The 15138-nt window shown below is 32.3% G+C and overlaps 1 protein-coding gene across 1 annotated transcript in view; it reads right to left on the bottom strand.

The window, feature by feature from the left end:
• The window catches only part of LOC142342940 (uncharacterized), a 74900-nt gene extending 63648 nt beyond the window's left edge, over positions 1 to 11252 (bottom strand). The window contains exons 1-2 of the mRNA XM_075394619.1: positions 10937 to 11252; positions 7722 to 7921 (exon numbers count right to left, since the gene is read on the bottom strand). Of these exons, the coding sequence (XP_075250734.1) occupies positions 7722 to 7921; positions 10937 to 11042 (306 nt within the window). The 5' untranslated portion in view covers positions 11043 to 11252. The remainder of the gene's footprint in view (positions 1 to 7721; positions 7922 to 10936) is intronic.
• Between the last annotated feature and the right edge of the window lie 3886 nt (positions 11253 to 15138).

Here is a 15138-nt window from a genome sequence, read left to right as displayed (position 1 = left end):
TATTAGCCGAACATTCTTCAGAGAAAATTAATAATTTAAGAAGTTGCACTGACCGCTCTTTTCAAGAATTACTGGGAAAATATGTCAACACTGCTGATTTCGGAGAATCATGAGTTTTTTCTGTTCTTTTCTACTGAAAAATGCAAATTTATAGTCTTCAGGAATGCTTGTAGTACTCTTGCAGTAACGATTACATAACAGACCATGTGAATATAGTCTATATAATGTAGTAAACTATATCAAAAAGCTTAGTAAAAGCAGAAGGTCTCCTTCGCTTTTTTGACACATATATAGCTTTAGTTTAAATAGAATGGGAGAACGTGTTTCAATTGTTTTGCGTTCGCAATTTATAGACAACAACTATTATGACGTAATTATCGCTTGAATACTAATTTTAGATCACAAACTCAAACTCAAACTCAAACTTTGAATTTTAAATAGAGCGAAAGGCCAAGTTATCATATTTCATTATGTTTGGTATTTCCAAGTTACACGGTCACCGATTATTGTGTTTTTAGTACTAAAATTACTCTTTTCTCAAAGTCAATTATCCTTGAATAGTGTTTTTAGATCAGAAATTCAGACACAAACCCAAAACTTCCATTTTTAAGTAGAACGATTGACCAAGCATCACCATTTTATTTTACTTGCTTATCGAAATCCATACCGCCTCCGTTTGTTGAGTTTTGAATACTAAAAAAGAAGTCTTTTTTTATTTAAAAAGTCAAGTTATCCTTGAATACTATTTTTAGATCACAAACTCGAATTCGAACTCAATGGTTCAAAATTTGGTAATGTGATCGGCCATGTTTCACAATTTTATTATACTTGCTTATCCAAAGCCATACCGTCTCCGGTTTTTGAGTTTTGAACACTAATAAAGAAGAATTTTGTTTCAAATTCCGCAAAAAATACTTCTCTGGAACCAATTGGTGCCCATTGAGTGTAAGCAGACATTGAAAACAAACAAAATTTGTTCCCCTAAACACCCAAATTTAAGGTTTTTGTTTCAACTCTCAATTTCAACATGACTGTTTCACTTAATTATGTTGAGAAACTTTTCCTGAGGTTGATTTAATTTTAATTTTCATCAGATAAAGAATGGCCAAATGAAGTTCAATAAAAAAGGAAGAAGTTAATGTAACAATAGATGCAAAATTATGTAGCGCTAAACTTTTGATGACTAGCAGGTTCACAATTACAGTCTTAGCTGTGAACACTTTCTGAGCCGAAGCTAAGGTTAATATGAAACTCAACTAACACATGTCCTTCAGGCAAGCTATCCCAGCAGTTTTCAGTCTTACAAATTTTATAACATAAAGATTCAGAAAAAGTTGTGTATTACCTGACAACTGAAACAACAGGTGACAATGAATAAACATACGAAAACAACTGTATAGCGTAAAACCTCAGTTTTTTGGTTTATGTAGACACCCTGTAAACTGTTTGTTTCTACTAAGGTTCACACTATGGTGTTTTTGAAGCAAGCAATATTCTATAAAGTTGATATTATAAATAGACACAGTGCAAAGCAATTGTGAACCAGTCAATCTTTACGCTATACAATCCTTCAAATTAGAAATTTTAGAAAGTTTGCGTTTGATATCTATCAATTAATCGCAATTGGAATCAGACGTCAAACATTAAATTAACAAAAAAAAACAGCATTTGAACAAAAGACTTAAGCTTATGACTGATCCCTCATAAGTGAAAAAAAGTGTACAAATTTTGCTTTTCAATAAAACAACATAGCAATAAAACTACCTTGATTTAATTAAATAAATAACAACCTGATATATCATACCATGGATTTTTTTATTGTTACTCAACAAATTGACATTGAGTTGAAAATTACTGGGTTAATGTATACGACAAAGCTTCAGCGTTTTTTATAACTTTGAAAAAACTTCAAACACTTAATGATTTGTTGTAAATATTGGCGGGGTAAATTCTATCGGTCTGTGTCAGTCAGGGCATATTACATTGAGATAGATAAGAGCTTTTGTTGTTTATTCTCAACGAGTCTCTGGAGATACGAATTGTTTTCATTTTTTAGAAAAACAGACACACTTTGTTGTAGATAGTTATTAAACAATAGGTAATATTTGAGGGTATTAAAAGGAAGTAGTAGTAGGTACTAGTTTAACTTAGAACCAATAAGTAGTGGTAGTAGTTAGTAATAGTATCTAAAAGAAGATGTAGGTAGTTCTAGTATGTAGCAGTAGTAGTAGGTACTAATTGTAGATAGTAGGTGCAGTTAGTAGTAGTAGGCAGTAGCAGTAGTAGGTAGCAGTAGTGTTGTATTAAATTGCAATATGTTCGCCAGACTGCTCAGCCCATTTATATGTTATAAAGACTCTGCTCCTTTTAATTTTAGATTCCTTTGGATTTACCTCTTTCGATGCTCTATGAAATATCGTTACGATAATCTCATTTTAAAACGTGGACAAAACAATAAGTAATCCAAAGTTTTAACACAGGCTTACTGAAAGCAGCAAATTTTATCCAAGAAGACACTATTATGAACGTTTTTTGATTTCTGATTTCATGAGTTGCTTTGGTACCTTACTTGCAGTGTTCAATGGTTGAATTTATCGGAAGCATTTACTGACGATGCGTTTCGCTGTTATTTAATATTTCAGTCCCAGCACGCAGTATCCATTATTGCTATTACCAATAAGCAAACAAAACCTATACATTTTTTAAGCTGTTTCTATCAACCACCCACGGATCCATAGTTTGTGTTTGTTCTTGCTTACTTGATAAAGTGACTAATTAACTTTTAACGCTTTTTTCAGCGCCTAATTTTAGCGCTTTTTTCAGTTCCACTACAAAGTACTCTTCTTGTACATCATTACACTTTTTGTCTGATTCAAGCTCTTGATTAATTCCTATCATTCTACTTTAATTAACTAAAAAGTTCAGCTGCTCCTGCATATCATAGTTTTCCACCAACATTTTCGGTTTTTACAGAGTTTATTCTTTCTTTTTAGCTCAATTTATTGTTTATCTCTCAACAATTCATCCGATATTTATTTTTCATGTAAAGAATCTTGCTCATTCCTAGACGTGTAGCTGAATAAGTGTAGAAAAATCTGTTTTCAAAAAAGCATGCTCAAAACATCAAAAAGTTGTTTTTGTCTTCTGTGTTCCAACACTTTATCATTTTCTTGCCAAGTATTAAAAGACAAAGAGCACAAATTTAATTTTTTTCTCTAAAAAACCTTGATAGTTTTAAATATGGTAGCTAGATAGGTGTCGAAATATCAATTTTCAAAAAAAACATGCTCAGAATATCAAAAAATTGTTGTCGTCTTCGGTTGTGACATTTTGCTTGCCAATGTTTAAAGGACAGCGTTTAGCAACGCTGAAGGTCAAAATCTGTTTGCAAAATATAATATTATTGGATCGTGGAGACAAGTAACAACATTCTTCTAGGCATTTGAATTGCCCTCCAGGGATTTATCTCCTTCTCTCTCTTGTCTGACTTGCAAGTATATAAATACATAAATACATAAACACATTCAGACATATATACATACATTCCACTGTGTACATATAGAAAAAACATACACACATAAAACCAAGAACGTCTTAACATATACACACAATTACAATTTCTTCACACAAACATACAATTCAGCTTATAGTCATGCAAACATATTACTAATTTAAGCACAGTTATACTTTTTTTTAAACAAATATACACTTTCATAAATACTTTCATTATTATATACATGAATACGCAAGATTTTATACATAAATTTTTCATCCTTTCCTTTCTTTCATATATTCATTAAGAGATAAAAATTACATTTTTGAACACATGCAAGCAAATATACGGACTTGTTTTGATGGAAACATACATAGTTACACATGTATATAAAAAAAATAAAGACAAGTTTTCCACATCGTACTGTACATTTGCAAAAGTATTGTCAACAAAAACTGCTTCTGACTGCTCTTTGACTTATTTCAGACTGTTTCAGAAACTGAGTTATTTGGTTCTACTTGGTTGAACAAAATGAAGTCCACAAAAATCACTTTTGAGTGCTCTTTCATAGCGCAAAATCCATTTCAGACCATTTTAGGACTTTGAAAAACTTTGAAATATTTTCGAAAAAATTTTTGAAATTTTTGTATGTTTCGACCCCCATACTTCATAGGTGAAAAAAAGTGAAGTCAACAAAAAATCACCTTTGAGTGCTCTTTTATAGCGCAAAGTCCATTTCAGACCATTTTTGGACTCCAAAACAATTTTCAAAAAATTTTCAAATTTTTGCAAAGTTTTTCAAGTATGCCTCTCATGGTCTCAAAGATAAAAAAAATTAGAGTTACTACAACAGGCTATAACCATAGTCTAAGCACTCCGTACTACGCATTCTTTCTTCTGAAATACACATTGGAGCAGCCGGTGTCTGCCATGTTACTGGAGGGCGGGGGTCCGGACACCCCCCCCCTACAAGAACTCTCACCACCGAAAAACTGATTTTCTCTTAGTGAAAGCAAGTTTTTTGGTTAAGTTTTGCCAGTCAACTTAACCCAAGGACTTCTCTCAGGCTGGCGAAACTTAACCAAAAAACTTGCTTTCACTAAGAGAAAATCAGTTTTTCGGTGGTGAGAGTTCTTGTAGGGGGGGGGGGGGTCCGGACCCCCCCCCTCCAGTAACATGGCAGATTACTATACTACTTACACTCAAACCTTATCTGAAAAGTGAAATCCGCTATAATCACTCAGCTACTAGAAAAATTTGCTAGAAAAGGGTAATTCGAATGAAAACCATTAAATTTATTTCTCATCAATTTTTAGTAACAGATTTTTGAGTTACGATTTTTTTTACAATAGGTCAATTTTTTTAATTTCAAAGCCCATTGAACCATATGCTCTCAATAAATTTTTTGATTGTCATTTTTTTTAATACTTCAAGAATTTATCGTGTTGACTAGCAACGCTGAGGAATCAGTGTTTGCGGGTGATTCGCTATCAACTAAGGTAATGTTACGCTAGTCGATAAACAAAATCATTGTTTCTCTAATGAAATCACAAAACCTAAATCAAAAAAGTTAATATAAACGTACTTGATACCATTGAACAATCTGCGGGTTACAATTTTTTTGTCATTGGCAAGCACTTCTAGCTAGTCCAGCTGCTACGCATGATTCGATCGCACCACAATGTCTACACATACATCAATTAGCAAACTCCGTATCAATCATTTGGTACCAGGTTCTTCACTGTTAGGTTGTGATTAACGGAGTTATTTGAATCCAAAAATCGATAAAAGTCAACAAAAAAAATTCTCAGCATTATTACCAAAATTGTTGGTGTTTTTGATTCAGGCTTGTTCACATTCGATCTTTATCTCTAAACGGTGATCAACCGAAGACAAAAAATGTTTTGTACAGCACGGGACTACGATATGGATTGGGCTAAAAAAATTAGTACGAATCGGTTGAAACTCCAAACTGTGATTAATTTAAACTGACATACACAACGGTTCTAAGACAGTGTTGGTCTTGAGTGTTAAAGCAAACATCCTTATAGCGTATTTTTGCTAAACCTAAATTAAACTGATATCGGTTCTGAAAACAGATTGTATTTAAGATTCTGAAACTTTATCTCGTTCCTTGTCGAACCTTTATCAATTTCTTGAACCACATTGAAAACCTGTGGAGAAATACAGTGAGTTTTTTAATGGTTTTAATTATTCCTAGCCCAGACTTCAATTGAACTCTATGTAGAAACAAAATGCTGCATTAAATTGAGTCAGATTTACCAAAATTGAGTTGCTATTAAAGCACTCTGATACAGAAGAAACCTGCTAGTAGCATGTAATTTGAATAACAACTTTTTTCTCACGAATTTGTTACTAGAGGATTTTCTATTTTCAACTTACCGGTTATTTTTTGCCAGAATCCAAGGTTTAGGTTTGTTGAGCCAAAAACCTCTCAAATGATTATGACTGTCAACTATTTTTTTATACCAAGAACAGTTAACTGTTGGCAAGCAAAGTTAGTGAATCAGTGTGGGGGTGATTTGCTATCTACTCATGGTAACTTACTCTAGAAGATAAAATTTGCACAAAACCTTACTGCGGAAGTGTTAGACATAGACACTTTTTATATCCTTAAATTATTATCTGGGCGTTAAAGCTTTAATTTTTGCATAGTGGAGAGCAATAATTCTTTCCTCGTAACAGCATACATTTTGAGCTAAAACAGTTGCCGCGATAAGTGCATGTAAGATATTAAAATTTGCATAAAAACTATTATTCTCGTAAAGGTGGCACGCAAGTGTAAAATAAATTGAAACAATTTCCTGTTGGGCTCTCAGATTGTTTATGAGTTTTTTTAAGTGATATAAACACCACTAGCTGACTAAATTTTGTCTCAGCTGCTCCCTTTACTTCTGGGCAACTTCTTTTTTGGGACTTTTCTGTGTATAACTGAATTTCAAATCCGTCACTAATGACAGCAGACCTCAAACAAAAAAAAACGTACAAGAATCCTGGAGCGTTGCCAATCCTGTAGCCATTTCTTGTCAGACAGCCTTTGCATGCTAACAATACCACTTTAAGGTAGCCATTCTCTTGCTAACTGCTTCCTGATATTTTTCTTCTTTCCACAATCATGTCAGATAACCATCTGGTTTCACCCAAACTAAAGGTATTCTGATTGCACGGATTGATTACTCTATCTGTCACTTATTAGTGTTTTGATGTCTATTTTTCCAATTTCATCCTCAGGACCAATGGACAGCTAACCACTTTTATACATCCAATGATAAAATTATCCGCTGATTGGAAAACGAATTCAGGCGTTATTTAGTTATTTTTATAAATATATATATATATATATATAAAAAAAAATATAATTATATAATATATATATATATATATATATATATATATATATATAATTATATTTATATATATATATATATATATATATATATATTTATGTGTGTTGTGTGTGTGTGTGTGTGTGTGTGTGTGTGTGTGTGTGTGTGTGTGTGTGTGTGTGTGTGTGTGTGTGTGTGTGTGTGTGTGTGTGTGTGTGTGTGTGTGTCTGTTTGTGTGTGTGTATGTATAAAAACACGCATTTTAGAATCAAATCAACTAAGTTGATATTCACATAATGAAAAAAACTCCTCGCTTATGAAAAAAGTATTGTGAGAGCTTTGCTTACTGTTCCATTATTCCATTAAGCCGTAAAAGGCACCTGCGACAACTCATTTATCATGACTTCAGTTTTTTTAAGATGTTTGAGGAAAAATATCCTACTGTTTTCATTTTTGGACTGCCTGTTGCAACTGGAGCTTGGCGTTTCTCGTAGATGCTTATACATTCAAAGAAAGAAGTGTAAAAAACTACTGTTAATCCCAAAAAATGCAATCCTTGACTCTTAGATTTCTATCGCTTCATTTTTTCAATGTTATCTCTTTTAGAGGCTTGTAACTTTTTTTGAAGAATGCAAATTTTTTATTATACTCTAATAATGTAAAATACTAACAATTGTTTTGTTTGATTATTTGTGTCTGTTACAATAAATGACCAAAATTAACAGAAATCTCTGAAATTTCAAAAACTGACCAATCGCAGAAAATCACAACCAAAAAGTAGTAACAGTTTTTTTGTGGCCGATTGAAGATTCTTGGTGTTTAATAGAGAGCCAAATTTCAGGATGTTTTAAACGTGGACGCGATTTTATTATTATTGAAACAAAAGCTCTCCTTCCCTGTTCGGCTAAGAAGGAAGTTTCTTCTCCGTCGGCTAATGTCCACTGACAAGTAATAGACACATTGGATGTCTTGGTAGTGTCCACCCACAGTTGTACACAGTCACGTGCACTCTCACCAACACACCCACGCACAAAATCCACTTTGCTATAATGTCGCCAACCGATTGATTGAATGTTGCTCACTAAAATTTGCAACAAATGTTTTTGCAAAAATAACAGTTTAAAAGACATATATGGCCCAGGTTATACAGAATGCCAGCATGACAAAAACGAATTTGAACGTTAATTTCTGTGGGTTTGTTTTTGGAATGAAAGTATCCCTAACCTAAGCCTAGACGAAGATAGATAGATAGAAGATGAATTGATTTCATTCACAACTCACATTCCATTGAAAAACTGTAGGCACTGCAGGTGTGAAGTGGGCGTCATTGAAAGTGATACGACATGTTCACAAGCTGCTTTAAGTTGCGTACAGAGTCGGATTTTAGCGTCACACTTTTGTTTCGGAAAACTGCGATTTAAATCATTTCATTCGCTATATGAGATGACCACGTTAACATTTTTTGGAAGAACATTTTCTCTTCATCACTGAATTTGATCCCAATTTCTGTTTGATTGTTTGTTTATTACGATTGTATATATCTTGCAACATTAGGATTGTCAATTATTTGTTCTTCAGGTTACTTATGATTTCTATGAATATAGCTTCCATAAACTATTTCAAAAACTTGCTGCACCAATATTGAGAGAAGTCACACCATAACCCGGAGGTTGGTGGCAGAGCAAATCAGCGCTGAATCAGTCTAGAAACATTCTGTTTTATAGGATGGCCAGTGTTCTGTTCATGCAACAATTTGCATTGGCCAGTCTTTATTTTCGAGTAAAATTAATTGGATGAAGAATAATATTTTAAGCTTAACTCCCGCCAACAAGGTTTGATTTATTGCAATTCGAGCTTCAGCGTGGGTACCTGTAACAGTTAATTCGCGTAGCAAGTCGTAAACACTAAGCTATATGGGCTTTGTGGTAAATACCTAAAATCTAGCTTATGTATCAATAATGTGTATACTACTATAGCAATTATCAGTTATAAGCTATAAATGTATGGCAGTATTCTGCTCAGAATTATTTTGGGGTATGGATATTTTTCAGACTTTAATGGATAACTTTAGCTTGGGCGAACTGCATTACCTCAGATAATCAAAATGCGCATAAGGAAAGCTAAAATATCAAGGAGATGCAAAACTTCAGAGTTGTATTTCGTTTTTACTTGTGAAATGTATTGTTCAGCGCTGAAATCCTCTGAAACTCAAACCCGGGAAACTATTTGGAAGAAAATCATACAAAAAAATTGAATTGACATACAAGTCATGACGAAGCAATAGTTTCTCAAAAAAAGAGATGAACAAAAGTGATATTTTACAGTATAATTTAAAAGTTTACATGAGAGATTTGATCACTATTTCAAGATGATGATTCAAAAATGGCGACAAAAAACCAAAGTCAACTCTAACTATATATATATATATATATATATATATATATATATATATATATATATATATATATATATATACATATGTATATAATTTTTTTATATATATATATATATATATATATATATATATATATATCAGTGCGAGAAAGTCAAGATACAACACTTATCTTAGCTTCATAATTTACAGTGGGGGTCGCCAGGGTTAACCAAGGTTTGCTTCTGCAGATTTGTTAGAGATAATTCGCAAGGAATACCATAAACAGTATGCGTTGAATTTATTTCAAGACTTCGTTAACATTTCCAGTGGTATCATATTCATTCAGTTGATGTTGGGAAATCTTAAACTAAATAACCTTTCTCTAATAGTAATTATCTAGATTTGTTAGTTTGAACCGATTATTGATTCCAAGCTGCATTTTTGACAACTCATTTAAATAAGTTTTGTGATTTGAGTCAGTTTGCTCTTATTTATTAAAATGGTCAGCTAAACTTTCGTTCTAATATCAATAACTATGTTTAAGATCATAGTTTGATTGAAATTCTAACAATCTGAAACACTGCACATCTTTTCCGCCGCTTGTAAAAAAAATTTTTTAAATGCATTTGGCACCTGATTTTCATTCGCTTGGTGAACACTTTCCATGGAAGGAATATAAGTTTAAAATGTTTGATTTGCTGGGTATTTGAACATGAAAACTTGAAAGCAATCTGTCTACTCAAAGCTAGGCAGCATGATTTTTCTAATTTGATTGAAAAAATACAAATAAACACTAAGCTATGTTTATGATTTTTTGGGAATATAATCACTTGGAATTCGACTGATTTTTCTTTTTGCTAAAGCTGCGCTGTGAAAATTGACTGTAAACATTTTGAATGATTCGATTGCTTTTGACTTTTTTTGGATTCTGTTATTTTGATTGTCTAATGATAATTGAACCCTGAAATTAGACTAACTACACAAAATTGATGGCTACAATTAAAACACTTTTTAAGAATTTTATGACGCTATCGTTTCCAAAAATATCCGATATCTTTAAAAAATTATTGTAATTTTTTTGCTTCTTACAACTTCGTGCAATTTTTTGGTATAGTGTTTGACAGCAATTGAATTTTTAGTGCAGAGTGTTTGGAGCTCAAACTGACTTTTCAAATAACCATAAAGGATCTGAATGCTGTTGTTGTTTAACATTTTTGTTTATTTGAGTTCTGGTACACTTTATTTACGCAACACGTTGTTGTAGGCAGTTCTAATGAACCTTTTCCACAAGTTTGTTCCAGCAGTTTTTACTTTTTGGCATTCTGTAAAAAGTTTTGTCAAAATTTATATGGAGAAAACATTTGAAATCACAATTCAGTAAAAATATTGGGTACGGATGGGTACGATAGTTGAAACATACTTATTAATGCTTACAGTTAACAGAAAATGTGGAAAAAAAATTAGATAAGCTTGGCTGTTAAAAATATCTCTCGCCTCTTGTGATCTACGGAGTCAGTAGAGCCGGTTCCCTAAAAACATTTGCCCCGTAAAAACAGCTAAAATCATTTAGCAACCTTAGTGCATGACTGGAATAATCTGTTTCACGAATTATTTTTGCACCGATTTTCAAACAGAGTTTGTTTAAAACAGCATAATTATCGAAACAAAATCGAACTATACGGAAAACTAACACACTTGATTTTTATGGAACATTTATCTAACCTCTCGGTATCTCCAGCAGTCTGTAGTCTGTCATGAATAGTTCACATGTTGCCCAATCTTGGTTGTGATTGAATGACTTGCACCATCCTCTCATTTTACACTCCATTCCACATCTCTTCTCAGTAGGAGTACCAGAGAGAGTTTCAACCACAAACTCAATCAGACTACGTCCTGTCTATCTCCTCATTTGGTGACTCCAATTGGAGAACAGCTTCAACATTTCTGTACAAATTAATATCAACCTAATGATCTGGGATGATTGTTTTTTTGTGTTTTGTCCCAGACAATCTTAGAAGAATGAGTTCCCGAACGAAAAAAAAATCAAACATTTTAAAGATAATGATTCAACGCGTTAGTTAAACAAAAACAAATCAATCAAATTCATTTTAACAAAGTAATAAAATTGGACGCAGAACTACTTGTTACAAATATAAAGGGGGTTTTCCTAGTGTTAGTCGGTGCATAGAAAGTCCCTGCACCAACAATCTATTTTTGACCAAAACTTTTTAAACATAAGAATATTAATATCCTAATGCAAAGAAGACACAAAGTTAGAAAAAATGAAAAGTCACATGGAATTGGATAAAGTCACTTGTTATGCGTTGCTCTTCAAAAAAATAGCGCGAAGCTTTTGAAAGTCAAAAAATATTTAGGTTCAACACTTCAATGATTTTTCCAGGCAAATGGAATCACGTTTTCATTTTTGATCGTTTTTCATCATCATTTCTGTTCATCTTAGGTTGGTTTGCTGAGCAAATACTGCTTGAAAGCACTTTAGACAAAATGAGCGAAGACTAAAAATTTTCTAGAGCTGTCAAAATGATCCCAAACAAGAAGTCAAAAAAGATTTAAAAAGATTAAGCGGAAAAATATCTAATTGGCGAAGTAAAAAAACATAGGCAAATTCGTTTGAGCTATAGTTAAGAGAACTGAAAAACTTAATCGATGAGCAAATTTTGATTAAAAAAGACAAATCATTTACCATTACATAGACAAAATAAACGAATATAGGGAAAGTCTTATATAAGTTAACATAACAATAATCTTTTTCTTTTAATTTATTGAAAAATAGGGTTCTCGAAGTTATACGGTCCAAATGTCGTCCTAACTCATCTAACTGAACTAAAATTCTGTATGTTTTGTAAAAACTTATGGAGCCAAAGCTAATTAGACCAATAGATTCATCAGTATTTGGTAAAATCCAAATGTTTTTTAAAAAAATTTTTGAAAAGAATTAGGTTGATTTAAATTGAAATAGTTAATCAAAATCCCAGTAGCGATAATTTTGTAATCATCGAGTAAACTCCATTATGCTTTGAATGATGAAGAATTCTCGTTGTTTGGGTGATGTGCAGACTTATGAGGCCTGAAAAAGTTGCAGCCCAAGTGATATAACAACAAAAACAACTGCCAAGGCAAACAAAACTACCACTTTGTTTTAAAAACTGATCTAAACATTATGATTTTTTTTAAAGATTTTGTCAAAACTCACAAGGTAAACTCATAGCTTCATAATAGATCATTTGAGATCTCTCCATTACAAGACTAAAGGGTAGAGCAGATGGAAAACGGCGACAAAGGGGGCGAAGCTCACAAAGTTAAGAAATCTCCTGTGAAGACAATTGTTGTAAATGTCTTTAAAAGTGCTGGATTCAGGTCCAGATAACTGCCAGAAATCCAATGAGCAACCTAAAGCAGTAGAAAATGGCTTTCATTGTTTGAGACAAGTAAAAACCTGCAAAAAACTTTGCAAAAGAATTAAGTTCAAAAAAAGTACAGAAATATTTTGAAAGCAAGTCTCGTTAAAGTCGTTTGATATTAAATAAAACTGTCTAATAAAATGAACTTAGAGTTATTAGAGAGCTATTAATATATAATTATTTTTCGAGACTAAGTGGCACAACAACAAAAAAGCCATACACAGAAGTTAACGAAGAAGTATTAGGTTCATAAAAAACTATCAGTATCATCTGCATACTTTAGAAATTTATTAGTAATAAGAAAACTCTGAGTTGATAATGAAAATATTGTAAAGTTGTGCGACTAAAATCTGCCTTTCAAGAGTAGATATATGGAACTATTTCATTTTTTCTACCGTGCAAATAAAATTTGCGGCTTCGGTCTGGCGAAAAACCAATCATTTTAAGTTCCTTTTTCTCTGAACATTACGTCATTACGCTGACAATGGCCAAAAAGACATATTTCTTTAAAGTTTGGCTTTGTGGGAACCAGTCAATTTGATTTTTAACTTTGCTGAATTTTATTGTTAAATATTATTAAATATTTGAGAGGAGTATTATTAGGAAATTTTTGAATAGAATTAGCAGCGTCTCTTGTTTTCGCGCACGCTAACAACTCCAATCTTAAAACGTGGGCCTCGAAAAAATCCCAATAAAGTCAAATGGATGTTCGATTTTTCGGATGTTCACCACGTAAAGAAGGCATATTACATTGTGAGGTAAGCTTGGGAAAGTTTCCAATCTTTGAAGAGCATTTGTTAAACAGTTAATTTCAGGTAAGTTTTTGTATATCAAATTTAGCAGGTTTTACCTGAAGAGAAAGTTAAATCCCACGAAAAATAAAAGAAAACAATGATAAAGCATTTAATTCTAAAAAGAATCATGATAAGCAAGTGAAAAATTTGTCAAACAATTGTTTTAAAAGATGGAATTGCCCAATTATTTTCATTCGGCCAATCTGCCAAATATAAGGAAAAATGAACTCTATTGTTCTTAAACATTTTGATCATGAAAAATTCGTTGTGTTAACTAGATGAAAAGAAAACGATTCGAAGAATGAAAACAAAATAAATAATTCAACAGATTATTCAGTTGTTGGATTAAAACCGGCTTTTTCACTGATGTTAACTCTGAGGTACTATTAAAAGTACATTTTGCGTATCGTTTGTTTATTTCCTGTACAGCCAGCTGTTAATGTAAAACCTTTTGCTTGCTTTGAGACCTAGCTGAACATAATCCTAATGTGATCCAAAACTTCATCGAGGTTTTTAAATATTTGATGACTGAAACGTTTAATAGTGACCGGAATATCTACTTCCTGTCAAGAAATACAAGCAAAAAAGAAGACGCATCAAAAAACAATCGCTGCTTTTGTGACTCTAAATGAATCCTTAAATAGAGCTGATTACTTCTTAAGAATTAGATTTCGACTTAAAAATCGAATTCGTCAAATTTAGCAAACAGCCATCACACTACTCCTGTTGAGTCTTTAGTAGATTTTAATGAACAGAAAAATTTTATAACCACAATGTGAAACCCAAAATTGTTGTGACCCCTGTACCAGTTTCATCTGTTGTAGCACTTTTTCCGTAAACCCGAATTTCCTTAAATTTTTTTCTGCGTTTTTAAATTTCTCACAAAATTCTTAAATTTTTCGGGGATGTCAACAATATTTTAACTTACATCATTTACAACAATTTGAGTGAAACAGGAAGACAAACGTAACGACTAAAAACAAACTGTTTCACTCATTTTAATGGAAGTCAAATTGGCAAAGCATACCAATAAAATAACTTATTCTTTTAGAAAACAATGCAAAATTAAACGCCCTTTTTCCAAACTCACCTTGCTTTTACCGAAAACCTCTACGATTATAATCCATTTTATGTCTACTATAATGAAACAATTTGTGTGATTAATTATAAATTGAAAAAATCTGAAAAAATCGTGAAATCATATTTTATTCATTCTATTGTGATTCAATGAAATCTTTGGGAACTTCAATTTGCTCTTGACCAAATGAAAGAAAGCAAGTATCAAAATAAAGAGATGTGTGTCTAAAGGATATAGTATTTTCGATTATCGTACTTTCGATGAATTGGAAGAATAAAACAGCCCTATAAAAAGCTTTGTTAAGCACAACCGAACCTAACACTATTGCATCAAGAAACTCTTATACTTTCCATTAATAATGTGCCTTGTAATCAACAGAACAAGGAGACAAACAGAAGGTGAGTGGAGATTTTTTCCAAACTCTTGAAACCTAAAAGAAACTAAGGACTAAACAACGGCTGTTTTATAAATTAAGCATCATTTTAGAACAACTTCATTGCGTTTTTCCCTTTCCTTTTTTAAAAAAAATCAAATACTCTTCCTTTTCTCAAGGCGAGCAGCAAACTTTTCCGTTCTTCCATTGTCGAGAATCTGATTTTTTTTCTCGTTGAGAACTTCTGCGGCATTGGA

The sequence above is a fragment of the Convolutriloba macropyga genome, chromosome 7, assembly GCF_964194025.1.
Source record: "Convolutriloba macropyga chromosome 7, txConMacr16.3, whole genome shotgun sequence".
NCBI classification, from domain to species: Eukaryota; Metazoa; Xenacoelomorpha; order Acoela; family Convolutidae; genus Convolutriloba; species Convolutriloba macropyga.
The sequence above is the reverse complement of the archived record's forward strand: the minus strand, read 5'-3'. Positions and strand labels throughout refer to the sequence as shown.